This window comes from Lagopus leucura, unplaced genomic scaffold (assembly GCF_019238085.1).
Source record: "Lagopus leucura isolate 7727_CA_CO unplaced genomic scaffold, USGS_WTPT01 Super-Scaffold_739, whole genome shotgun sequence".
In the NCBI taxonomy this organism is placed as follows: domain Eukaryota; kingdom Metazoa; phylum Chordata; class Aves; order Galliformes; family Phasianidae; genus Lagopus; species Lagopus leucura.
Window position 1 is genome coordinate 14,674,168 of NW_024962255.1, and position 26,860 is coordinate 14,701,027.

The 26,860-nt window shown below is 35.5% G+C and overlaps 1 protein-coding gene across 2 annotated transcripts in view; it reads right to left on the bottom strand.

Moving 5' to 3' along the window:
* The window catches only part of ADK (adenosine kinase), a 269,251-nt gene that overhangs the window by 185,579 nt on the left and 56,812 nt on the right, over positions 1 to 26,860 (bottom strand). For both annotated transcript variants that reach the window (XM_042862700.1, XM_042862701.1), the window contains exon 4: positions 9,049 to 9,127. In XM_042862700.1, coding sequence (XP_042718634.1) covers positions 9,049 to 9,127 — 79 coding nt within the window. The remainder of the gene's footprint in view (positions 1 to 9,048; positions 9,128 to 26,860) is intronic.

The window sequence follows — 26,860 nt, forward strand, 5'->3', positions numbered from 1 at the left end:
TTCTAGAGATGTGCATGAAGCCCCTATAATTTGGCATTTCAAATTTCCAGGGCAATTAACTCCCCATTGTATCACATCACTTAATGTTAATTAATTGCTAAATATGTAGTTATGTAACTTACAGAGCAGCTAAGGATAAAACAGCTCCCAAGCTTCCAAGACTTGAGTGGCATGCCAAATTAATATCTGTGATGCACAGGGATTTACCCTCTCTTCTGAGACTTCCAAAACAAGCAGTAGTTCTCCTTCCAGTGCCAAGTCATGGGAACAAATCAAGTACATGTCATTCAACCATTAGTAGAATCAGCCCAATATGGCATGTACAGCCTCACCCTGTGATAGGTTCTGAGGAAGTCCTCTTGTTGCTCAGAGTACAAAAAGGTTGAGGGTTCCTCTTAAGTCAGGTCCTCTAGACATGGTTCACTGTCACATCTTGCTTTTATTTCTTCAGAGTAAATCTCAGTCAGCTGGTGTTTGCAAACATGCTTGTTTTCAGTATAAGCATAAATTCGGGAATACAGTAATTTATGCTTATTCTCAAATATAGAATGGTTAGAGGAGCTACTGGCTCAAAAAAAGAAAGAAAACCAAACAATTAATTTTGAGTCTACTCTCTCAGCAGAGCATTAGCTTAAGCACTGAGCCAAACTTCCTTCGTTGCTTTAGAAAAAAAATTAAAAAATGTACAGCTATGGCGCTAACGTAGCTACACAGACACAAAAGGGGAGTAAAACAGGCAGCTGAACTTCATTCCCAGGATCCAACTGCTACCATATGTATGGCGTCGTCTTATTCACATAGGTGACTGATGTTTGATGACTATGGAATACAGAAGCGGCTTTTAATTGCTTAGATAATACACAGTTTTGGAGGAATGAACAGAGGCCACCAACAGTGCACACTCCAAAGTTCACTCAACACAACGCATAAGGGAGAGCTTCAATCTCAAAATAGATTTCAGAGGTGATGTGATTTGTACAACACTGTTGTTTTTCCAAAGTGACTGAAAGTATCCTGTTTTTAAGATGTTCTTTCTATAATCCTATTGATGTTCCTCGTCAGGGAAAAGACCTAAAGAAACAAGGTAATGTGATTCAAACAGGTAAGTCCATGTGGCCAGCAATTCAATTCCATGTCAAAATGATACTCATAAGCATTGTAAGATAAATGTTGTAACGTCTATCATCTGCCTAATAACAAAGTCTGTTGTAGACTGACAGTGGTATCCCAAACTGACTTGTCTTAAATAGCACAAATTTAGGGACCTTGAACTAAATAGCATTTAAGAAAGTAGGAAAAAAAAAAAAAACAAAACGAAACACAAACAACAGGCTCTAAGAAACACGGCTTTCTGACTATTCTGCTATTTGCTGAAATTATATTTGTGGTCCATAAACACACAGACATAGCTGTTATCTGTAAGCAACAAGTATTAAAAATACTTTAAAAAAAAAAAAAAGCCTTGCTATCATTAACCTTGAAAAGCTGAATCTCCAGCATACTCTTGCATCATTTACTCCTAATATCTGATTCAGAACCACTGAAACAATGTGTGGACTTCCATTCCAAGCACAAGAAATCTTGAAAAGTACCCAGTTTTATAATCCAGGGAAAACTTGCTTGTTACTTTACTGAGTTTGCCATAATGATAACATGGTTTTGTTGCTTTTAAAAAACTGCTTAATGTAGCTCTGAATAAGGCTTTGAGGTTGTCTGGAGAAGAGTAAAAGGTCTAGCAATTTTTCCTAATGTTTGCAAGGCAGTAGCTCTCATAAGTATTACAGAATTTCTGATTTGTGTGGCAGTCAATTGAAACATTACAACAGAAAGTCCCAAGCCTTCCAGCATTATAATTCTGAAGGGGACAGGTTGTTCTGTCAGAAGCACAGGCAGTGTTTGATATCGACTAATTTGGAAGCGTGAAGACAGAGTGCCCTTGAGAGGAAAAAAAAAAAAAACAATCAGGAAACTGATGTCACTGGCACAGGACACTGTCCACCACGACTCTAACAATGGGACACTGCCATTGTAATCGCAGGAAGAGCCACTGTTAAACATCCATAGAGACATACTTATTTCAACGGCTGTTTCTGACAGCACTTCGGTTTTGTTATTCTTTCACTAAGTCTCACTCACACCACAGCACTGGGGATAAATGCTTCAGAGGTTCATCCTGCCGAGCACCAGCAGAAATTTCAACAAGGTACATATCAGAAAAGTGTAGCTGTTTTTTTCTCCATTGTGTTGAATAGGTTTGGGATGCTGGTATGTGACAAAAGCCACACTGGGCCCACATGTCCACCATGGGACACGGCAGGACGGCATGGTTGAGCTGGCAGGGTAAAGAACACGTCTCAGGGTTGTTTTCTGGCTGGGAAGATGAGATATACCCTAAGCTTATTAAACTATACCAAACAGAGAATGGTTCAGTTTTTTTTCTTACTTTTTTTTTTTTTTTTTTTTTTTTGTGGAAAGTTGGACTGAGCTATTTAAAATATTGAAAACACATGTTTTCTGGGGCCACCAAGCCCATTAGAGTAGGGGGATGTAATGAAGTTGCTTAAGGAATATAGGGAGTGAGGCCAAAACAAATTCCCAGAGGAATTTCAGATTCTAACCCAAACGGTTCAGAAAGCACAGAGCACACCTCACTATTCCAGAAACTGTTTTTGGAGAAATGCATCTGTGACATGAGTGAACTTCAGCACACAATAAGCAGAACAGAGAACATTTCTAGCTGACAGCATGATGGGTTCCATAAAATAATGATGGGTCCTGCAAAGTTATATCAGCCTCAAAATTGGGAAAGAGCTCAGGGTGCCTCCCCTGATAACTTTTCTACTACTTCTCTGCCAGTTATGCACATTCAATGCATCTTGAGCCCTGTTATTGAGTAAAATCTTTCCTCCTGCTATGCACCTCAATCTAAAATTTTCATAAGCAAAGAGAGGATTAAATCCATCATATTTATACAGAATAAGAAAGTTAGGAGAATCACCAAATAACGTAACGCTGAAGAACTGAAGCGCAATGAGCTTCATAGATTACATACAGTAAGGAATGTTTAGCCAATGCACACAAACTTCATTTAAAGCAGACAAGCAGTTGCAATGAAACTACTGGCTCTTTAGCAGGGTCTGTTGTTATAGGTCAAAAGAAAATGACTTCTAGCTAAAAGAGGGGAGATTAAGACTGGATAGAAATAGAAGATTTTTTTTATTATTTTTTAATTTTTTTATTTTTTTGGTAACAAGGGCAGTGAAGCACTGGAACAGGCTGCCCAGAAAGACAGCGACTGCCCTGTCTTAAGAGACAGTCAACGTCAGGGTGGACAGAGCTCTGAGCAACCTGACCAAGCTGTAGTGTCTCTCTTCACTGCAGGGGAGTTGGGTTAGATGACCTTTAAAGATCACTTCCAACTCAGATGATTCTATGATTCTGTCATTCACTGATGATGAATATATTTCACAATACATGTATTATTCAAGATACATAAACATAAACTATCTTACATACATTATGTATATAGATAATTGTTTTGTAAAATAAACTTCTGTCTGTAAGTATTTTTCAGACATAGATTTGTAATTTTACGTTTTTGGATTAAATATAACCCAATCCAATATACATATTTACTAAAGCTAATTACTCACAAAACAACTAGTAGAAATTAAAAAATCTACACCTTCAGCACATGTCAGGTTTCATAAATGAACTATGAAACAGTTCATTTTTTCTAAATTAAATGATCAAGCTTATCAGTTTATTAGAATCATAAAAAGCTCAGTCTACTTCAATTAACAGATCAAGTAAAAAGAATAATTAAAAGGGATGAAGTCAAAAGCTCTTGAGCAAGTGTCATACTTACCCAAACTACAGAAAACAGTGGGACTCGAATATTCAACATAATTCAGCATCATATTTTTTCTTATTTGCTGAGGTATGCATTATAAAAATATTATTGGGAAGTCCTAAGAGTATCTACATGGAAGCTTCCCAAAAATGTTATATCTTTCCCTTATCAGACAGGCCTACAAATTCAAATGTGTCAAGCTATGTTCTTCCAAGCTCACCTGGCTTCACCAGTGATGAAATAACAACAGCTCTCCCTAATCACTAAGTTAGATCCAGTGTAACAGCAGAACTGTTAGAATGAACATGAGCTATTGAGAAACTGAGTATAAACTAAGAGCACCAATTCTGAGCATGAACAATGTGACATTCTTTATATGCACTCTCAGAAAAACAAGACTGAAAACGTGCTCTGACTGTTGCCAAAGCTGTGCTGTTTAAAATCCAAGTTATAAAATGCTATCAAGTCACACTTGAAATCCAGTACTTGAGTTAGAAAGATAAAAAACTTCAAAGACTACATCATATTGCAGTTCTAACTTCAGCACACCAAAACTGGAATAAACAATGATAAAAATCATGCAAATACAGCGTGGTCAGCAATACATGTCCTGTCTACACAAGCAAGTTATCTGCTTTAAATGCTTTAAATTAAGGAGCCCTACAAAAAGATTCTGATTTTTTCCGTTCCAGATCAGTGTCTGCTGCTAGACAGGCACGCAGTCTCGATTAAAATTACAGAAAGAAGCTGATGAGTAGTAAAATACTGTATTCATGAATCTGAATTTAGTTTGTTGGCAGAACTCTAAAACAATCCATTATTTATGAACTGCATGCACTTACATGTATGCATATTTTATAGATTTAATATAATGGATCCAATCACTTGGAGGGATTGCAAGAGCTCAGATTAAAGCAAGATGTCACATATCATATTAGATATAAAGCAAAATTTAATGAGACAAGTAAAGGTCAGAGTAGCAGCATGTTGCAGTTTCAACTTGATATCCCCATTCCTTGCTGTTCTTAAGTGTGCAACATAATTTGAACTTTAAACAGAAAGCAAAACAAAGTATGGGTATAAGAGCATAATTCCAATGCAAAGATCACCAAAACAAACAGTGAAATTAAACATTAGTTTCTACTTCAGAAATTATTGCAATTTATTTTATCATCTGCAGTCTTAATTTTCCAAACTACTATCAAGCAATGTTCAGTGATCAATGCCCAATTATTTAATGTCTAATACTTGAAAGTTTGAAGTTACTGACACTCCCGAACAGTGGGTCAAGATTGAAAAAACTCCCATTGAACACGCTAAGCAGTAGGAGTGCCTCAGAGTGCATTACCTGCATTTCAACTGATGATCTGGATTCCAACTGTATTCTGTCCTGCACACAGAAAAACCCTCTACCATTATCCCTCTTTCCCTCTCCTCATTCAATACGTCGCTACTGGCACAATTTTCTACACAGTACTAAACTTTTGAAAGAAAAGATATTTATTTCAAAATAAATTTTCCTTAAGGCTTTACAAGTATCCAATCCATTCTGCTTTTCTTTTCCAGATGAAGTCATTTGAAATTAGTTAATTACAGATGAAAGTAAACTATAGAAAGGAAACTACAGAAAGCAATGGTAAGAAAGAAATAAGGGTGGGACAGTAGACAACACACAATCAGAGCAGTATTGAGGGGTTTCTTTTATACCTTTTTTCTCCTTCCTGATTACTTATTTCCTATTCTCTCAAACCATTGTCTTTCTCCTCACACACTTCTGTTTCCATTTTCCTCAGTTCTTTCTGTCAGTATTACCCTCATCATATGAATTAATATTTCCAAGACATAATTTGCTGTTAACTCAAACTCATTAAGGAATGACTGAACTGTAATTTCTTTTATCTTTTCATTTTTGTGCTTGTTCCTGCCATTTCTGGAACACATCAATCACTTCTTTTTCCTCTCCTCCTTTCTAATGTGAGTTAGGTCAAGCCAAAATAATTTTGACTTCCTCACTCTTTACAAGATCAACATATGTTCAAACAACACTGACATCCCAGAAGACTTGAATATAAATATCCTATCTCCTTGGCTTTATTAGTGCACCTTTTGGATACTCCCTTCTATCATTTTCAGGGATATTTAAAAAAAAAAAAAAAAAAAAGTTGTATAAAACCACTTAAACAATACAACACAATACACTCAAAAAGAACTAGAGTGATATTTCAGGATTTCTCATCCATTTATTTTCAATTCTCTCAATTTTTAATTTATCTTTGGACTTCTTTTCAACAGATTCATTCTTGATTGGCTCCTTTTCTTCCTTTAACAGAACTTTCCTTCTGATGTATGTTTCTCTCTGCTTCTGCATTACTTTCACAAAAATGCATTCTCCATAGCACTTCAGTCGAGTAGAACCATCTTCAAAATCATCCTTTTTGTTTTCTCTACCACATGCAGACACAGACCTTTTTTCTCTTTGACCCTGCTGAAACACCCTGTCCACACAATGCCCACCTGGGCCGGGAACATTCAACTTTTTGATTCTGACACTGTTCTCCAACAGTAGTTTGCTTCTGCAGCAAACTACGCTTTCAACTTCTGTTCTACTGCAAGACAGTACTTCACGTGTCCAATTCTTCCTTCAACGCTGCATCTCAGATTTTTCTTTTCTGTCAACTTGCTAGAAAAACCTAAGTAATTCTACTCTTCACAGCCTGACTACAATACTGGTTAATTCTTTGGATGCTTCTTACATTTTAATTTCCACTATAATTGTCACTTCAAATCTTTAGTTCCCAAAATCATGTTCCATGACTTAAGTCTCATTTTCTTCCTAGTTTTCTTCATAACACAGAGCTTCTTCCTGCTATCTTCTTAATACTCTTATTCCTACCATTTTCTTACCATCTCAAATCTCCTGTACACGATAAATACACTATCTCTAAGACTTTATGAAGCTGGCCTATCTATGTCAGGAACAGTCTTTTCAGGAAAAATCTTTGAGTCACTCTCATTATTCTCACTCTCTTTACAGACATGACAGAAAAATGTTGACTTACAAAAAATAAAAATGAGAATATATAACAGAGATGGCAATCACCATGCAGCACATAAGCATGATTACAGACTGTTTCATTTTTCCAATTTCAAGAGATTAATTATTCTAAGTTTGCCATTCTGCCTTTGGGTAATTTTGTTTCAACACAGCGCTGCTTTTCTGACCTTAAAGCAGGAGATGAAATAACTCAGTGACCCCATTTATTACTTGCTTCTTAAATTCTTGTTTTGTTTTTTAATTCCAATCCTTTTATTAACTACTTTCTATTTCTCCTACTGAAGTCCTTAATAATACAATATTGCCATTCTGAAGTGAACTTTTGAAAAATCAGTTGCCAGACCTTAGAGGCTATCTGTTCACTTCCCACTATTCTGCCCAAATTATATTTCATTGCAGTGAATTTTCCAAGGATGCATTCCTTGAACTTGCCCTTATTCTCATCAACTTATAAACTCTCAAACAAAATTTTAAGTTTGTATCTTACTTTTTTTTTTTTTTTAAAGCACACTTTACCACTGTATCCCAATAGGGTATAACAAGCTAAGAAGTTAATATGAGTTTTATTCTTAGTATATCTTCTTGCAGAGAACCTAAAACGAACTTTGAGTGCAGCTACCTCAGCACTCAACTTAAAATTCATTAACCCTCTACTTCTCAATCAGCAGTAGGGCTTATTGTATGAGTCTTTGCTTTCTCCTGGTACTTTGAGTAAATACATATTTAAGTTATACGTATCTAAGATTACTCACACACTTATCCCCTCTCCAATATTCCAATGAATATTGATACAAAATTTCTGGTTTCAAGTTTTGGTTTACACTTTAATGTTTTTTCCCTGTCCTCACATTTCTTCTTCTGCCAAAGCTTACTGGATAACAGCTTCTTTTAAGATTTCCAGAATTCCTTTCTTTCTCTCTCTCACCCTTCTATCCATCATTTTAAAGCCTCTTAGTCATGTTTTGTTATTCATGCACAACTGTTTGAAGTTTCAATTTTATTTGAAACAAAAACTAGGAGATGACAACCCTTCTGGAGACAAATTTGATTCCAGATGGCAACTGCAGCTGAATGAGGTCCCAACTCAGAGCCAAAGTAGAGAGAAAAGTTCACTGACAAAAACTTATCAGCATAAAAATGGAGCACTGACATAGAAACCCTATGTTTCACTGCTTGAATTGTCTTTTTTTTCCCCTCTAATTCACCCTATAAAGGTTCTGTGCACTTCATAGTGTAATTAGAGTAATTATTAAATAACATCTTGACAGCTATGCTAAAAGGCAGCAAGGTATCAAAGATAGTTTAGAAATAAATTAGCTGAGGTCAAATAAGTCATTTCAAGGAGACATGGAAGAACAGGTCCAAGTTTTGTAATTCTGATTCTACCATGTGCATTTGCTTCTTATACTCCGCAATCCATACGCAGAAACAGAAACTGAATTTCATGACTCTGAACTAGTTGCTGCACATAACCTAATTCTTAACTTATTTCTTAACTTCAGAACTATATTCTTAATAGTATTGTAACAAAAGGCATGTTTCAGTTACAAAAAAAGCTAACTGTATCTCAAAATCAGTTCATCAGTATTGCTCATAATATTCAGACAGAAAATATCTTTGCATAAAAAAGCCTCGCATTTTTGTCTTTGATGGACAAGCTTCCAAGTTCCCAGAGAATAAATGTGGCTAGGATCACAGAATGATGCAGGCTAAAAGAAACCTTATCAGGTCATTTAGTCCAACCCGTCACTTAAAGCAGGGCCAACCCCATTAACCATTTTCTTTGTGCTTCATTTTCTAACCATTGGAGGATTCCTCACTACAGTTTGGGACCTTGTCCTTGGCATCTGCTATTATGTTATTTCATCTTAGGAAGAACCCGGCTCAATATTTCTTACAACCCTTCCATCTCCTTTTTTAGGCACATTATAGCTACAACCATAACAGCAAGTGTTTGAAACAAAGAGTAAAACTTCTGAACAGGTAATTTCAAAAACATACCAGAAAACATACTCTGGGAAACAGAATCACATGGAGATATTACGTGGCTCTCATTACTGACACAGTACACAATACAGAGCACTAAGTTAATTCAAACTCAATACTCCAAATAATCATTTATTTTTAAGAACAAACAAACCTGGGCCACTTTGACAGAGTTTTGAGTAGAGCCACCAGCATGATATTCTACTTTGAACTTTTTCACAAGTTCTTCAAATCTGTCAAAAAAAAAAAAAAAAAGGAAAAATATTAAGCAGATGACATCTGAAAATGATAAGTTCAGATACATTATCTGTTACAGAATTCAAACTGAGGGCATCGATGTAGGCTTTGTCCAAAATACAAAGAAGCATGTGACACTGAATTGAGTCCTTCACTTAGAATTCTAACTAGAGTAAATAACTGAAACACATTACTTGAAACACAAACATGATTGCAATGAACTTTCAGATTGACAAAATACATGTTTGGGTACACTAATGTTTTATAAACTAAAACATTCAGATATTCATCCTATCTCATCAACCTAGAAGGCTGGTTAAGAAAAAACAACTGGGGTATGATCCATGTTTTCACATGAAATATTGCATTTTGACAGGTGAAGGACTTTTGTGAACTGATCTATTACTATGCTTAAAAAAAAAAAATCTCACGACAACCTTTCAAATCTTCAAGCCATGCTGCTGTGAAAGCACAGTATTCTCTTATATCATCTTGTAGTACATTTTTAGTTTTGAACATTATAACAAAATGTATCAACTTTCTAGGAAAATATCTACCCTTGTACTTCTGAGCAACTTCAGGATTAAGACCACCCAGACAAAATTACATCAGAGACTCCTCCTTGCCAAGGGATACATTTGCATCACAGATCACCATCCACAGAACTAATCTTTTCACTAGTCACAGGCTGCAGAAAAGCAAAGTAAAGCAAAATAAGAAAGGAAACTGTAAGGGGAGAGTTGTGGAGACTGCAGGGAGAGAGACTCAGTACAAATATCTCATCCTTCAAGTTTTAAGCACACTTGAAAATGAGTAGATTAAATAGCAAGATTAACAACCTCAGAAGACATTAGACTTGGGAGGAAGTACTCCAGGCAAGCTAAAAGCTTTAATGTAAAAATTTGCATATTTGAAGTTCAAAGTGACCTTGAGGACAACCTTAATTAATAGCATGTTTGTCCTTAAGGTCTACTAACATTAGTTGTTTACCTTTAAAAATGAAGCTTGTCCCCTCAGAAGAGCTACTCTGTCCCAGCATATTTGACTGTGTTTAATTCTACCTTCTGTTTAAAAAGTGACATTTTGTCTCAGACACAACCAAAACGAACACTACCTGTCAACCCTAGTTCTCCTCCCCACAGCCCACATCTCCTTATAGCATCTGAACAATGGCTTCTGGGACAGATTTGTTACATAATGACTTGTTTATTTAGAAGGCTTTGGTTTTCAACCTCATGTTACTCATAAGATCATTATTATTTCTACAGTAATTTCCATTTAGAATATTTGACTAATTTGACTACACACCCTAACAAACTACCAATGGGCAGGCAATTAGAAAGAACCAAGATCTAAATTACTATATATGCTTTTCACAGTTATCCACACTATTAATTTTCCATCAATTCTATGTCAAGGAATTGAAACCTCAAACGACAGCAAGCAGTTGTGGAAAAAATAACAAAAACTAGCAAATCTCATAACAATTGCTTCTCAAGCAGACAGACATATAAACCATCACGAACCAAGTTAGTACCCTGGCAGCATTTTTCTTCAATTTAATTGACCTTTTCAACCAATCTGAGTGTTTGCTGCCTACATCACACAGCTATTTTTGCTTTCATTTAATGTATCAACAAACATGCCAATTAGTATTTAAATTCCTTTACCTAAAGGCATCTAATGTTTCAGTGACTGTATTACTTAGCGGCATGTTAAACCTTACATATAATATTGCAATGGATGACATACAATAGAAGCTCTAAATTTAAATGACAATGTGTTTAAATAATTCATTTTGTAGTTTGAAAGAGTATCTATAGAATAAAATAGGTGGTATTTGATTTTGGAAAGAAATAGCCTCAAAATACCACGTTAGTGTCAAGATTTCAATGTTATATAAAGAAACAACCTCAATAAATTATTTTGCGATTATTTAACAGAACATGACAAGCAAACAAGGACCACTTTCTTTCACTGTTTCAGACTCAACATCAAAAGGCATAACTCCCTTTCCTTTGAATTAATGAATTAACTCTATGCCTTTCAGAGGCCATGATACAAAATAGAACAAGACTTAATAAAAATGCAAGGAAGGTATTGTTATACTACTTTCCATTGCCCATAAAAAGGAAAACATAAATTGTGTTGTTTTAATCCACAAGAAGTTGATAAACTTTTATCAAATATGACCCCAAAATTAAGACTACCAATAGCCTTTTATCTTAAGGAAATGAAAATCCACAAATTTTTCAAGATGTCAGTAAGTGGCACAGAAAGCATGTGAAAATTGACTTTTTCATTGTCTGTTGTATGTCTGATCCAAGAAGAGAAGACTTTGGCATTTCAACATGCCTCAGAAACACTATTTGTTTTTATAAAGTTCTCGAGGAAGGAAGTTCAACTGTAGAAGCTTCTCCAAGGCCCATGAATACTAAATAGAGCTTGTGTGCATGCTTCAGGAGTAAGGCATTATCATACTTAAGATAATCCAAGAAAATTATTACCTCATGAGTAAAACTGAATAATATTTTTGTTCCTTGTCCTACAATTGTTGGCCTTTGAGTATTTCTTAAGGCTCTGCTGTATCTGTGACCTTTCTCTTGACCTAGCAATATACCATTACCTTATATAACAGAATAATAAATCCCACCATCAGCACCATAGAGACAGGGCCCTACTTTTTTGTTCCATTAATGCACTGACCACATTGCAGCTTATTTTAACAAAAACAAGCTTGCATTTGCAACAGTATGCGTTTTCAGCTGCGATACTCTTGATCAACTCTATCACTGCCAAGGAGGATATGTTAATGCTTCACTCAATTATACCAGACGCAGTAGCACTTCTGTCAGTTGCTTTTTTTTTTTTTTCTCCTCCCTGTTTAAAGAACAATTGGCTCCTAATTCTATTTGATACTGAAAGGGAAGACTTTTCAGTAATCTCACTTTTGAGAGAGCTCATGTCTATGAAAAAAAAAAAAGTGTAAAAAGGTAACAGAAGAAGCAACTTTATTCAAGAAAAAAAAAAGTTACCTCTTTATGCTAAAGGAGGTGGAAGCATTTTTCTAGAAGGCACAGACTCCTGCAACAGATGCCATACCACAACCTCTGTCAAATCAATGAGCTCTAAGGATGCCCTCCAGCGAGTCCTCCCAGTTTCTCACCTCAATCACTGCTGACACTTTCACTGCCATGTTGGTCATTCACCCAATGTGAACATCACTACCTTTTTGGTTCTTCTTACTAAACTCATTATCCTCTCATAGAGCATCTTAAAATGCTCCGTTCCATTTCCTATAAAGAAAAACTCACCTCACCTCAGTACCTGTAGTACCTTAAACTCATCTCTACTTTCAGATAACGAAGACCTGGGTAGCGGCTATCTCTCGACAACTCAGCTATCTGCTGCTCTCCCCCTTCCCAACCCTTTCAAGTCGGAGCTGCTTCTCTTCATTTCCACGGCCCTGTAGAGCATCACAGCATCAAACACACCATCCTTCATTCAGGATGTTCAGATTTACAGCAGCCTTGGGGCACAAAGCAGTCAATAAAAACACCTTTTCTCTGGCTAACCCCTGATACCACCCAATGTCCAGTTACTAGTATTTTCTATGAATATTAGTAAATCTATTCTAAATCTTTCCTTAGACCATCTTTCACCAAAACGTCTACAGAAGTCATCAGGAAGGTTGTGTAATTTCCTGAGGCCACTCTCCAGCCTAACAGCAGCAATCCTCTCCCAGATCAATACTCATCTCTTCTAGCTTGCTTCACATGGAGTCCAAGGTTTTTTTGGAGCTGGGCCTCTAAGCTTGTTCTGTGTCACATGGCAAGAAATAGCCATGTTGGGCACATCATTACTGAATTGGTAATAAAAATAAGCACATGAAACATTCCCTACAACTGAATGCAGACTACATAAGGAAATGGATTAACGACAAGGTAAATTAAAGCAATGAAAGTAATGCCATTAAGTTTCTGGACACCAATTATATTGGACTACAAAGGAATGCTTTCTGAAAACTAAAGTGGTAATAGAACTACTGAATTTAACTGCCAGAGCTTTGGGAGAAAACTGCTTCTGATATATATGTCCGGAGCTAGTTATCTGCAAGAAGTAGGGAAACGGAACCTCATGTTTTTCACTAGGGTATGCTGCCCTGGATATCTTTTGATACATCTGCTTATTACCTAAAAAGTGCTCAGTGGCATTCATCAACAGGAAGACACATTTTGTGAAGGAAAAAAAAAAAAAGAAAAAGGGAAAAAAAAATTCAGCTGCCAAAGCCAGCTAGAAAAGAAGAAAAAATAAAAACAATTCTTGCTCATGTTGCTTCTGTACGCCAGATAACCTGATCATAATAAACAAAATTGCTTATTTTGAATAATGATAGTCCAATACCTCCAATACGTTGTACATTTTTGCTTGGTATTATAAAAACATTGAAAAATGATAAGATGAAAATCTCCTAAGTAATCAAGTAAAGGCTGCAAGTTGCATGTAAGTGGAGGTAAGTTGGAGCCACGGAGGCAAGCTTTGTTAATACCCCTAGAGAGGAAGGTAGACTAGCATTTGTTATGCTTTCAAGCTATTGGATGGATTTTAATTAGATTTTAATTAAAAACCATAATTAATGGTGAATTCTGACACATTTCCCAGATATTTATTTTTAGTTGCAAGAAGGTCATATTAAAATATGGCTGCAACTGAAGTGTTCAGCTGTGAGGAGAACCAGACTAATACACCAACAATTAGATGTTTGATCCTTTTAATTGCTTTTTTTTTTAATCTACTTATATCTTCACATTAAGTAATCTGTGACAGAATGTCTATGAAATCACTTCATAAATTAAAGATGAATTATGTGAGTGAATATCATGTTATACAACCTGCTTTTAGAATATAAAAAAAATAAAAATAAAATAAAATAAAAAAATCAGTAAAACTCCATCAGAAGTTCCAAATATCATTGCCATTTTTTAAGAAAGCCTTTAAGTAATAAATCAACTGAAACCTAAACAATGCCAAACCTGCAACGCGACTGCCTTGAAGGGCTTGGCTGAGGCAGTTTGCATACATCTGGACAAGCTTGTCGTCTGTCACCTTCCACCCTGCCTTGCAGCCGGGGCCAAGGCCTGCATTAGCCCACCGCAGGCAGCCCCACCGCCAGGCTGATGGGGCAGAGCTGGGGGGAAAGCAGCCTGCCCAGCTAAGCCTGCGTCCTGAAGCCCTCACCACTAGATCCTAAGTGGAACTTCATTGTGATTTAAGGAAGAAGTATTCATTTTTAAAGCAGAACTTTGGGGCAAATGCTGTGGGTAAAAAGAAAAGCAATTCGTACTTGAAAGATCGTACCTAATTTCTCTAAGTTGTACAACACAATGTTCAAAGTTTGAATCCTATAAAAACAATTTTATATATGACTTACTTCATCCCTAGTCTTTTACATAAAGCCACTTAAGATTGAGATGCAGATATAATTGGTTGTTCTGGCTTAAAATTGGTCCTGAAAGAGCCAAAGCATTGCCTTTGAGAAATGAGGTACAATCACAGAGGTACATGAGAAAACTTTGTAACAGCTGCTTGGCAATGACTGACTTTACCCAGAGCTAGTTCTTCTACTTATTAGCTTGGCACAGAATTAAAGAGTTCAGGATTGGGTAGGGGAATAGAGGGGAAGAATAAAACATGCTAAAAAGGAAGTATTGGAGACAGGTTAGCAGCGTGGACATATAACACAACGGAAAGCTAAACGTGTTAGGACTGCTACAATCAAATGTAGCAGATTGTCATAATTTTTTCTTATATTTACAAAAGTTCAGAAAACAGTGACTCTTCATAGAAGTATTTACTGTTGCAAACTAGAATTTCACATGAAGCATTTTCCTAATCACCTCATCCAAACAAACAGTAAATGAAAAAAGCCAGTAATTCCAACCAGGTTAGGATTATGAGTACCAAATGTTAATATATGAAAGAAGAAAAAAATGCATAGGCAAATTGCAGGATTCATAGCTTTGAAATATTTTACCACAAATGTTAGCGAGGTTGAAAAAAATGCACTTAAATGTCAGTTTGATAAAAGCCAAAAGAACATTTTCCACATGTGTTTGCATTTAGGCATATTGAAACAAGATGGAAAAAGTAACAGTCATTCAAACATAAGGTTAAAACATCAGCTCTTAAGGATCGTGATTTAAGGACATTTCTCAAAGTATTTTTTTTTTTTTTTTTCTGTTTCTCAGCAAAGACTCAGGCAAATTTATGCAAGTGTTCATGAAAAGCTTCTCTTATTCCAGATTATCTGGATGTCTTCCCTCTCTACAATATCTGAAAAAATGTAGATGACTGCAGTCACAGCCATCAGCCAACACAAGGCAAACTGATATTTTGAAGCACTGTAGCAAAATAGAAAGAAGAACCGTAACTCTACATTATTAAAAGATTGAATTTCTAACCATTGTTGAATGCTACAAATATATTTACACAGAACACATTCACAAACCTTAAAACACACCTATTATGTACAATTACTATAAGAGAAGGTCAAGGAGTACTGACAAAACTTGCTCCCTATCAAACCTCTAATCAAAGCACTTAAAGGAAAAGTTTCAACCTGAAGACAGCTAATCAGAAATGCTATCAGAGAATTCCCATCAATTCAATAATGGAGTAGAAGTTAATACTTTGCCTGCCTACTGTCTTCTTGAAATATCCCTTAAGTGATTGGCTAAGATCAAAAAAATCTTGCCAATTCACCCATGGATTCATACTGCAGTACTGTGACAACGACCGTAGCCAGAAATAGCTCACTGCCCTTAGATCTAAGTAGTGAAGATCAGAAGACATCTCAGGCTAGGGAAGGCATCTACCTCCCTCATCCTTGGAGGCGCTACGTTACGTTCTGGAGCATGAAGGAACAAGTTCATTTCTTTCGTTATTTCTTGGTTCTATTAAAGAAGTAGTTATGCTCGGCCCAGATGTTCTCTATATGTTTTTGCTTCCTAGAAGTTGTAGGAGAACACATGCCTTCTGAGACCTACTCGTAAATGCCTTGCGCCCAAATTTTCCTACAAACCGATGGAAGGGCAAGTCATTTATCAAATTAAAAAGTACTATACTTCTTAATTCTTTTAATATCAGTAACTTCACACGTCCCATAATAAATATTCCAGAAGATGAGTAAAAGTGTTTTTTAAAATAAGACTACATTTACGAAATTAAAAGCAAATTAAAGAACATAATCCTAATTATGCAATCATCACAAGAGATTGCAGTAGATGCTTTCCATTTGGCTCTGTAGAGACCAGGTGTTAACTGTCAATAAATCTTTAGTGAATGCTAATTGAAACTGCTGCTTCACAAGCATCAACTTACTCCAGCTCACTTCAAAGCGAAAATTTGTTTAACTTAAAAGAATATTTGCCATGAATATTTTAATATTAAAAGCATTCAGTCATCAAACAAGAGATCTTAAACCTTATCTTTGCTACAATTTAGATTATCTAAAGCTGTAGTGCAAATCATACTAAGCTGCCTATAGAGAGCTGACAAAAAAGAAACGTCTTCACACATACACACCTAGCAGAAAAATATTTTACTGCAGCATTGCAGCAACTTTGTAATTTGTACTTTTATCTATAAATACATAAAAATGGGAAGAAAGTTAACCAAGTTGCAGGGTGTGATTCTGAGTCAATAAAATATCAAAGATTCACAGACAGCATTTTTCAGAAAGTAATTGCTTCCACACATCCATCAGATTAAGTACTTATCTGAGTAATATTGTCTTCCTCCTAACGCAAAGTTCAAAACAATAGTGAAAGTTGCTAACCACAATCTAGATCAATTTTATGCTTACAACATAAATGGTTCATGTCAATTAAGCTACAGTGTTAAAATATCTTTTTTCTTCACTCCATGTGCTATTTTAAATTACTTTCAATTAGTTACTCAATCAGTACATTTAAACCACCAGAACATTAAAAATGCATCAGAATATTTCAGTAGTCCAAGAGAAAAGTATAGGTTCACTATAAGCTATTAGCATGCAGCGAAGTACAGTAATTATCCTCAGGAACAAGCGAGCAGATGAGTGCAGAAAACTCTACTTCCAACACAGCCAATAGTAAATTCCAAATAAGACTTCTATTTCAATTCTCTTTGACCTTCCTGTTTCTCAGTGCAGCTCTGTCTACAATGCTACTTAAGACAGTCACCAACTGACAGTGAGAAATAACATGAATTTCCCTAATGCAAAACCACAGGCAATGCTTATTATCGCAAGTACATACACTCCCAAACACATTTCTTTTTTGTAAGCTTATGATAAGCAAATAATCACATGTCCAAACCTTTATTTTCATTAGAAGGCGCTAGAGAAGGAATCAACTGTTTATTGACAACATCTTACGCACTCAGCACCAGGGGAGATTTAGAAAGGAACTAAACTGTTGGAGTAACAGTAAGGAGTGAAGCGGGAATACGTTTGCTTTCACTTTCAGAGAATACAAAAACCTCCTGGCTCTCCTATAAGCAAAAAGAACTTACGCTGGTGGGATGACATCTGACAATTGGACAGACTGCTACCCAGGAACACATATAAATTGCCTGCTGTGGAGGCAATTAAAGGAGCATCAGCGTGTGCACTCAAAGCAGCTATAAGCAAACAAGACCAAGGTCTGGAGGCAGTCTAGCCACAGCAGCCTAGAGTTTAGAAGGGGTAACTCTTTGTACTATAACACAGGGTGCAATTTCACCCTGCTAAGTTCCACGCTGCCGCAGCTGAACTCTGATACTTCTGCCAGCTTACATAAAGGTATCTCAAGTGTTCCCACCACAACATTGTTGCCTACCATGTGTACACATTTCTGAAATGCAAAATATTTATCTTGACTAACCCACTCTATGGCTTGTGGGTTATTTAGTATCAACTTCAATAATATCAGAATAATTAGACTTAATTGGTTAAACATTTTGTACAGTGATCACAGCAACATGATAAAGATGAGTTAAAACCAGTGTGGACCGAAGGCTCAAGAGGTACTAGTAAGCAACAACATTTCTCTGAAAAAGATTAAAAGGTTATCTTATCTCAATAATTGATACAGTCAGTAATTGAAAACAGAAAATTCAAACAGCAAAGTTATCAACGGAGGGAAGAAATTATCCTAATTATCAACAACAAAACAGAAAGTTCTCCTCATACGCTAAAAGAGATGTGTAAATGAAAGAAGGCAAACACGCTGACTGTAAGTAGCAGTCGAGGTGCCAAAAGTGATAAGACAACATGACACTGAAGCTGTTCTTAATGTTATCTCCTTTATGCCATTTGGTTTTGTTGGTTTATATCTTTACGTAGCCTTCATTCAAATGAATCACCTGCACTATCGAATTCTGCCATTTCAAGAGGGGAGAAAAAAAAAATAAATCAACTGAACTAATAACTTTGATCAGATGCCCTTAACTACATTAAGCTTTATAGCAGAGTGGTGGTATTTTCACCTATAAAACTAAACCTGTGTTGAATCAACACACGATCTTCATATTTGGAGAGAAGAGGCCATCATCAAGGGAGAGACTATCAGCTATGGGTTTTTTCCTTTGCACATTACATATTCATCAGCAGAAAGCAAAACAAAAAGAGAGGATAATCCTTAGAAATACATTGAATACATTAGAACTACATTGAATATTGATCATTTTAGGGTTCTCTCAAGTACACAAACCCTACATAAGGTTTTATATAGCTAGAATCAAATTGAGAATACATTCAGATTTCAGGAAATAGTGTTTTGAATTAAAAAGCAACCCAGTAATTCCTCTCCCTCTGTAAAAGGTGACCATCTTCAATTAACCTTTTTTCTCAAAAATGGTTTACTCTTACACCATTACTAGGCTCTTTATCAGTATTCCAGTATTTGTGATTTTTATATACTTCAAAATAAAACAATAATCATAATAACTGCATGCTTATTCTTACAGGGAGGTGATAAATATCCATTTCAACATATTTTCCAGTTGAAGCCTTAGTTACTTGACAGAATATCTCCTGCAGAGATTAGCCTATTATTATTTGCTACAGACCCGCTCAGAAAGCAAGAAGCCCATTTTCTCCAGATGACTCATTAACAAGCACGACAGAATGAAGTGTTCCAGCCTGAAATGCCAACCGCTAAAAATAACTCATCCTACAGCCTATGACAATTCAGCCCAGCTCTTCACTCCATAGGCACAATCTCAGAGGGTCACCTTTTGGAGAAGAATTAGCATATGCAATGAACAGGGGAAAAAATGCTAAAAATCGCAAGTTACAAAAAAGCTGCAGGGGAATAGTACTACATAAAACATTTCAAAAGCAATGTTCCAAGCAGCACTAAAAGACTAACTCCATGGCAGAATAGTAATTCAAGGCCTGAAAGAAACAACCCAAACATTTGACCCAAACACAGCACAAAGTCTCCCTCTGATTAACCACTCATTTTAACCTCCCCCGTCTGTGTGTGCTCTGCCACTTTGAACAGCACAAGGCATGTTTAGTGATACCCTGCATTAATCTCCACACTGTTATTAAGAAACTTGTGTTCAGCTGTTAAGTTTCACAGAACCGCACCAGCTCTCGTGGAACAGCATTCCTAAAAAGGAGCAGTTCAAAATTATTGTGCATTAAAGGCTACATCTTCCCTCCCAAGAGAGATGGAGTAAAAGGAGAAGTTTTTCTTACCTTCAACCCTGCAAAAACGTATTACTTCATGTTTATGAAGTATCGAAATGTAAGGAGATGGAAAAGCAGGAATCCAGATGAAACAAAGCACTGAGTTTTCATATCTACGTCTGGAAAGTTACTGAACAAAGCACCAGTGCATAAGCACCTGGCACTTCATGATCACTCGGCAGCCGTTAATCTGATGTCAATATTTTCTTCACAAATCAGTAGGCATTTCCTACTTCAGTAAGACCACTGACCTAGCATACAACACAGGTAATATAAACTCATCTTGACTTGAAAAGTATTTCTGGCATTTTCTTATGTGCCATTCCCATAAGCAAATTAGGGAATTATGAAATCCAACCACATGCTTTTAAGCTGTGGCACTACTAACCAAAATTATAATTTCATACATAATCAAATTAAATCTTAATCTCTCAGAAGATTACGAGTACCCAGCTGTTCAAGAAATTTGACAGCTATAACAAAGCACCAAAGCCATCAAAACCATCTCTTCTGAATGAGGTCTGCCAGTGTAGATCAGTCACTTAGGTCAAGGAAAACACATTTCTCTTATAGAAAATCAAGAGCAGTTAGCGATTAGTAAAACGTTCTCAGAGATTAGCTAAGTGAGCATTGTACCAGTTCAGATGAAGATCATTTGGTCATCCCTTAGAATTGAGTCTCGTAGGCTATCAATTCTTAGCCTGTAACAAGCATACCAAATCATCACTTCTCTGCTTCAAGACAGAGGGAAAAGCTGCTGATTGATTACAAAGATCGCAAATACCTGCAGTAACCAGGAAGATGTAGAAGTCATGGCCAATTTAATTGCATAAAACTGAATTTTTCTCTCCTGCTTATACTCATTAGATTGTAAAAAGAGCAGCAGTATAAAAAGACCACACCAAAAATCCTTCCATCACAGAAGTCAAAAAAGGGGATTGCAAACAAGACTGTACATCCTGACATTCCAGATAGGAATGACCAACCAGTTCTAGTGAGAAGATTAAAGCTTCAACTTTATACTTCAAACATGAGCAGTTCTTTTCTCTTCCTTCTGCTGACATCATACACCAAATAGGAGAAATAGATTCAATCAAAGAACAAACTGGACAGAAGTAATTTGCAAAACAAAAAAACAAAAACAAACAAAAACAAAACACTGCAGATGGGTGCTCTCTTGTTTTGTTTATTTTTTTTTTCTTTTTGCATGCCATGTAATTCTTTGAGTAAGATTACAAAATTTCTACTAAGATACATTAAGACCAAGAATTCAATGCAATTTCACATTTTCTAATTCAATCCCTAAAAATCTATGTTCTAAACCAGCATATTATAAGTCACCATGAAATGATAAATCTAATACTGGAGGTTTCAGTTTTAACAAATAGTTTGATATCACAATGAATTCTTTAATTTATTTTGCTTTAACAGAGCCTCTTCCTAGTGGGTAAGAACAAAGCAGCTTTGAATTACAAACCATGTCCTGCAGTCAGTAAAACTCATGAGGTATTAATTTACAGTTTCATATGTGATCAGTTAAACGGTATGTGAAATCTTAAACATCTTTAAAAAAAAATACCAAAACACCACAAATAGCTCAATAAGATATTTTTTCAATAGTGCTTTAACAAAAACCATACAAGATTAACTTCTATTGTCAAAACAGAGCCAAATGCACGTTGTGTTTAAAGTGTGCACTCCAGTATCCAAACAGCACTGAGATGTTATCCTTCAGTATTATCTAGAGGAACTGATTCAGAGGTAACAAATATGGTCTCCAAAACAACTTCACTCTGATTTTTAACTCATACAAGAATAATAACTAAAAAAACATGAAGTACATTCAAGACAATCATTAGAAAAATATGTGCATGTCCATGTATGCATAAAAAGTATATGCAGCAAATATATAGGTTTTCTGCTACAGCATATAAATCTGTATCTCTAACTCTATTTAATAACAGATGGCAGTTAAAATCCAGTGGAAATGGACTCGTCTAGAATCAGAGCACTGACAGCTTACATTCCTATAATCCTGGGTTAATAGCAACTATGTTGTGGCTTTATGCCACATTCAAAGGCACAACTAGATTTGCAGAAGGTTTTTTCCGGAGGAGACAATTTAGCAGTAATCTGTAATTGTGGTCCATTGTGTACGCTGAGAACATCTGGCATGTCTATATTTCTCTTAGCACTTATGTTGATAAAATGCTTTTATTTCTAGAAAGCAACTTTATATAACTTAAATCAACTTTGCTTAACTGCTGAGGACTACTCACTTTATAAAATATTTTCTTTGTTGATTTTTCTTGTTCGGTTCTCATTCATTACAAAGGGAGATTTGAGCTTTAAATACAAGTCCATTACTAAGTCCATCTACGTGAATATAAAACATGTGAGAACATAAGGAAACTTCTCTAGTAGTAATCATAACTTTAAGTAGCTAAACTCTTCCAACATTTAGAAATACATGTTCTGAAAACACAGGATGTAAAAGCCGTTAGTCCTGGAAGTAATTTAGAACTCCATGACAGTTTTCACCAAAGGTTTGTTTAGTTTTGTTTCAATTTTCTTTTTTTTGGCTTATTTTACTTCCATATAGAGCTAAGGAAGAACGCCTCCTAATACGTAAGCGCAAATGCTAGGAAATGAGCATAGATCACGACTTAACTATTGTATTGGCACCACAAAACCACTGAAAATGACTTATGTGCTACTTTTCAATGACTTGCAATGAGAGCTACTGGAATGCTCTACAGAATATTCTCATGCACCATGGCACATGAAAATTAACTTCCAACACATTGCAGTATATTTCTATTTCCCATACTCACGACTGTGGATTTATCACTCTAATGTGGAAACAAACATTAAAACAAGACAACTGAAGTTTAAATTACAATACAATGCAAACGGAGTTTGTTCCAAAAAATAACATTTACAAAACTGTATTCATGACGCATAAAAACACTTAGCTAAAATCAGTCTGAAGTTCAAAGTCAAACACTAAAGCTATGAAAAGCTGGCTCATTCTCATGTACTTTTTGAATTTCATCTCCTCTTTAAAGCTCTTGGTCCTATACCTCCTATAGAAACCACTTACGAAACCAGAACTATGTCACAAAGCACTGCTGAAAAAGTTGATGGTTTCTATAGTGAAGCAATTGTGTTCAAGTATAAACAAATGTATTCTCATAAAATGCCACTGAGAATAAAGGGTATAATTATCTTCTTTCTGCAGGACCAAAGGTAAGAAAGAATAGCATTTCAAGAATTCGAAGCGTTCAACTCAATATGCTTAGTATCTGTTTTCCTTAATGTTCAGCTTTATCTAATACTTTATTCCCTCTAAATATAACCCCCATTCAGCTCCTTACAGTTGTATGTATTCAGTACATGATGAATACAAGTCAAACACTTGGAAAAAGCCATCTGTGAACATTACAAAATTTACATAAAGAAACAGAATACAATTTTCCAGGGGAGTATTCAATCCTTCTGTAAAAGAACTCTGTCATCACTCTCAACTCAAGTCTTTTCTCATTCATCTGCACATAGTCCATCTCCCCAAGTGTATGATATCTATAGACAAAATCATGTTTTCATTACACCATCACAATTCTCACATTTTGCTCTGGCTGGTTCTATGAAAATGTGTACAACCATATTGCCAAAGACCCCTGAGATAGGGATAAATTCTAGTTACCTAAACTCAGGAATTTAAGACAACGTACTTTGATGGAGATGACAGTAACTTCACGTATAAACTTTGCTATTTAAATTTAATACAAATCAAGGCACATTACTTCTGACCACTTTCACAGACAACGATTAGGTACATCCACACGAGAAAATTTTCCCAGAAGCAAGCTTGTGTTTGAAAAAAAAAAAAAAAAAAAAAGTCATGAACACACTACAATCACTGAGTTATTGCATAACATTTGATGACATATTTGTCAGTCTAAGATGAAGAAAGGACACTTATTTCCAAAAAATTAATTACAAAAATATCACTTCATGACACATCCTGCAGACAAGAAATTACATACAAAATAATCAAAGTAGTTTTAATTTATTTTTTTTTTAATCACTCTAGTTTGATTTCCAATAACACAATATAGAAGTCAAACATGACTGGCAAAGATTGTTAAGCTAAATCCGATGTTCACAGACTAAAATGTTGTCTAGCTGTCTCCTGAAAAGCTGATAGTATTCTCCTGAACGTCTTATTTTCTTTCCGTATGCCTTCCATCACATACAAGACTTAACATTCTGGAAGACAATCAAGTACTGTTTCAAAGCCTTTACTGAAACTATATGGATTTAACAATTTTTCAATATGCATTTTATCAGAAGAAATCCTGAGCATGGACAGACCAAAACATACACATCAAGAGAAAAATACTGATCACAATTTATTTTTTTTTAATACCTAAATAAGCAGAATCTTTTATGAATCTAATGATGTGTGCCATTCAAAAGAGCAGACTTAAGTATAGTTTTATGTGTTCCCTTATTCTTGTTTTCTGGTAAACAATGCTTTCCAGAAGTTTCTTCACAACCTAATTGTTCCCCTGCATTTTCTCCAGGACCAAAGACATCTAAAATCTTATTATTCAAAAGGATAGCACGATACCACTTCATTTTTTTTTACTCAACTTAGTTTCTACCTAGCATCTTAATTTACAATTATTTTGAGTTTTACTACCTAAAGGAATTCACCTGCGAACTTCATCTAATATCATTTGCTGAGTTGTCTCTTTTCATTAACAAATTTCTATTTTTCCAGTTCAAGTCTTTGCTTTTGAAACTCTACCAGTTTTTCATGGCATCTGTATTTTTGAAGAGAGCTGCATCCCATAACTCACAAACATAGATGATTCTTCAAGTGGAAGACCTCAGTAAGCGGTAGACCTTACAACCGTGAAGGGAAAAGAGAGCCTGCAGACAGACTCTGTGAAAGATCACAGTGCCTTGAAAGAAAGCCTGTTTCCCTCGTGGCTAGTCTCACCGGAGCGTATGATAACAAAATTCTGACCAATAAAGAATTTACCTTCAGAAAAATAAGACATCATTTGCCAAACGGGCAATTATTTCCATCTCGTTTCCCAGATGCCTGTCCCTGCCCCCTCACACACAAGCACACTCCGCATAACTTCTGGCATGTGTCCATCCTTTGGAAAAAGAGTCCTTCAATACAGGTGGTCTGCAGAGGCACAAGCACAATAATCACTGAATTTACGCCCATTTTAACAGAGTTTAGGCAACCGCACCGTAAGGATTATCTTACTGATAGGCCTTTGTATCTACATTACAGTACTGCTAAAACACAATATACCATAAAGGATGTGAAGGTGTGATCATGCACAGTGTTTCTTCTGACCACAAAAACACATTCTTGCTAACAAGATGACTTGATTAAGCGTACAAACAATTTTCATTTTCCATTCATTTCACTTCTCATTTTTTATTAATTACTGGTTTAAAGCAAGGATGGCAGTGTTTGATATCCATTAAAAATACTGTTCTGTGACTAGCTTTTATATACATTTGGTATTCCCTAATGGCATCTGCAAAACTTTAGAAACTGGTAAGAGCAGCAGCAAAGTTAACATTGTACAAATAGCTATACAGGGGTAACTCATTTCAAGTCTAACCAGAAAGGCACATAGCTGACCATTAGCTTCCAGTTTTCTTACCACCAAGGGTATTGTAACTTTGGCAAATTCAATTTGCAACTAATCAGTTAAATAACATTAGAAGAGCGACAACTGCCCATATTAGATAATGAGGAATAGAATAGAATTTGGATTAATAACCATGAACTACTTAAATGTATTATATTATTATTATATCAGTAATTTCAGCTCTTAACAATAATCTGCTACAAAAAAAAACTACTTTCAGTTATACTTCCCCAAGGAACAAATGAAATCTTTTACAATACATTACTGATAAGAAAGCGTTTATGTACACTCTCTGGCATTGCAAGTTCCTTTATTTTCCTCCAATTTGAATGTACCTTTTTTTTTTTTTGTTAACACAGTAAATCTGTTGTATTAAACCTGAATCTGATTAATGATGCACTGTATCAAACTAAGCAGAATTAAATTAGTGTATAATTGATTAGTGTGTAATTGGAGTAGAGCTGCAGATTTACCAACTTTAATTAGGATGACTTATTACAGATAATTTACGTTATCATAATATAGAACAGAAAATAGAAGTATTTGGTTCATCAAAAAGCTTAATATAAGATCAGGTGGGCAACCTCGCAGATTAGAGACATGTATAAACTAATGCTTTGCAAAGTTCTTTAAGACAAGTAGATCATAACAAGCTAAGTCCTCAAAGAAAGGCAAATTGCTGATTAACCTTTTACCCTGGATTTCCTAAGCAATTAGACTGTTTATACTGATGTACTATAATAGACATCTAACAGAGGAAGATAAATCTACAATGCTATACAATTAAACATCAAAATCCTTTTAGACAACATGCAGCATTGCCAGACTTGTAATAGAAACATTATTACTGTTCTCAAAAATGAATAAAATTACCTCTAAGATTGAACACAAAGCACATGCACTCACTAAAGCAGCAGAACGAAATAAGCAGCAGCATCTCAGCTACCAGACTCTGTCCATGTTGCCTTATTACTCCTTTAGATGGTAACTCCAGTCTAGACAGAAGGAATAACTGCAGATTCCCTTGAGTACCCTGCCACAGTAATTACGTTCATTATCTTGCATGCTAACAACAAAGATATAATAATCTACCAGTGAATAATTCATACATTGTCAAATCCCTCCATGATGTTCATTGCTAATGGTACTTCTTACAGTGTAAGCTTGAATGTTATTTTTTAAAGATGTATTTACTACTAAAACAAGTCATTTCTACTTAACCATAAGCAAATGCAGTTATCACTGCAAGCATCATATAGGATAAATCATTTAAATATGTTTCTATGTTTTCAATATATTTATATGTTTTAATTTATCCTATTTTA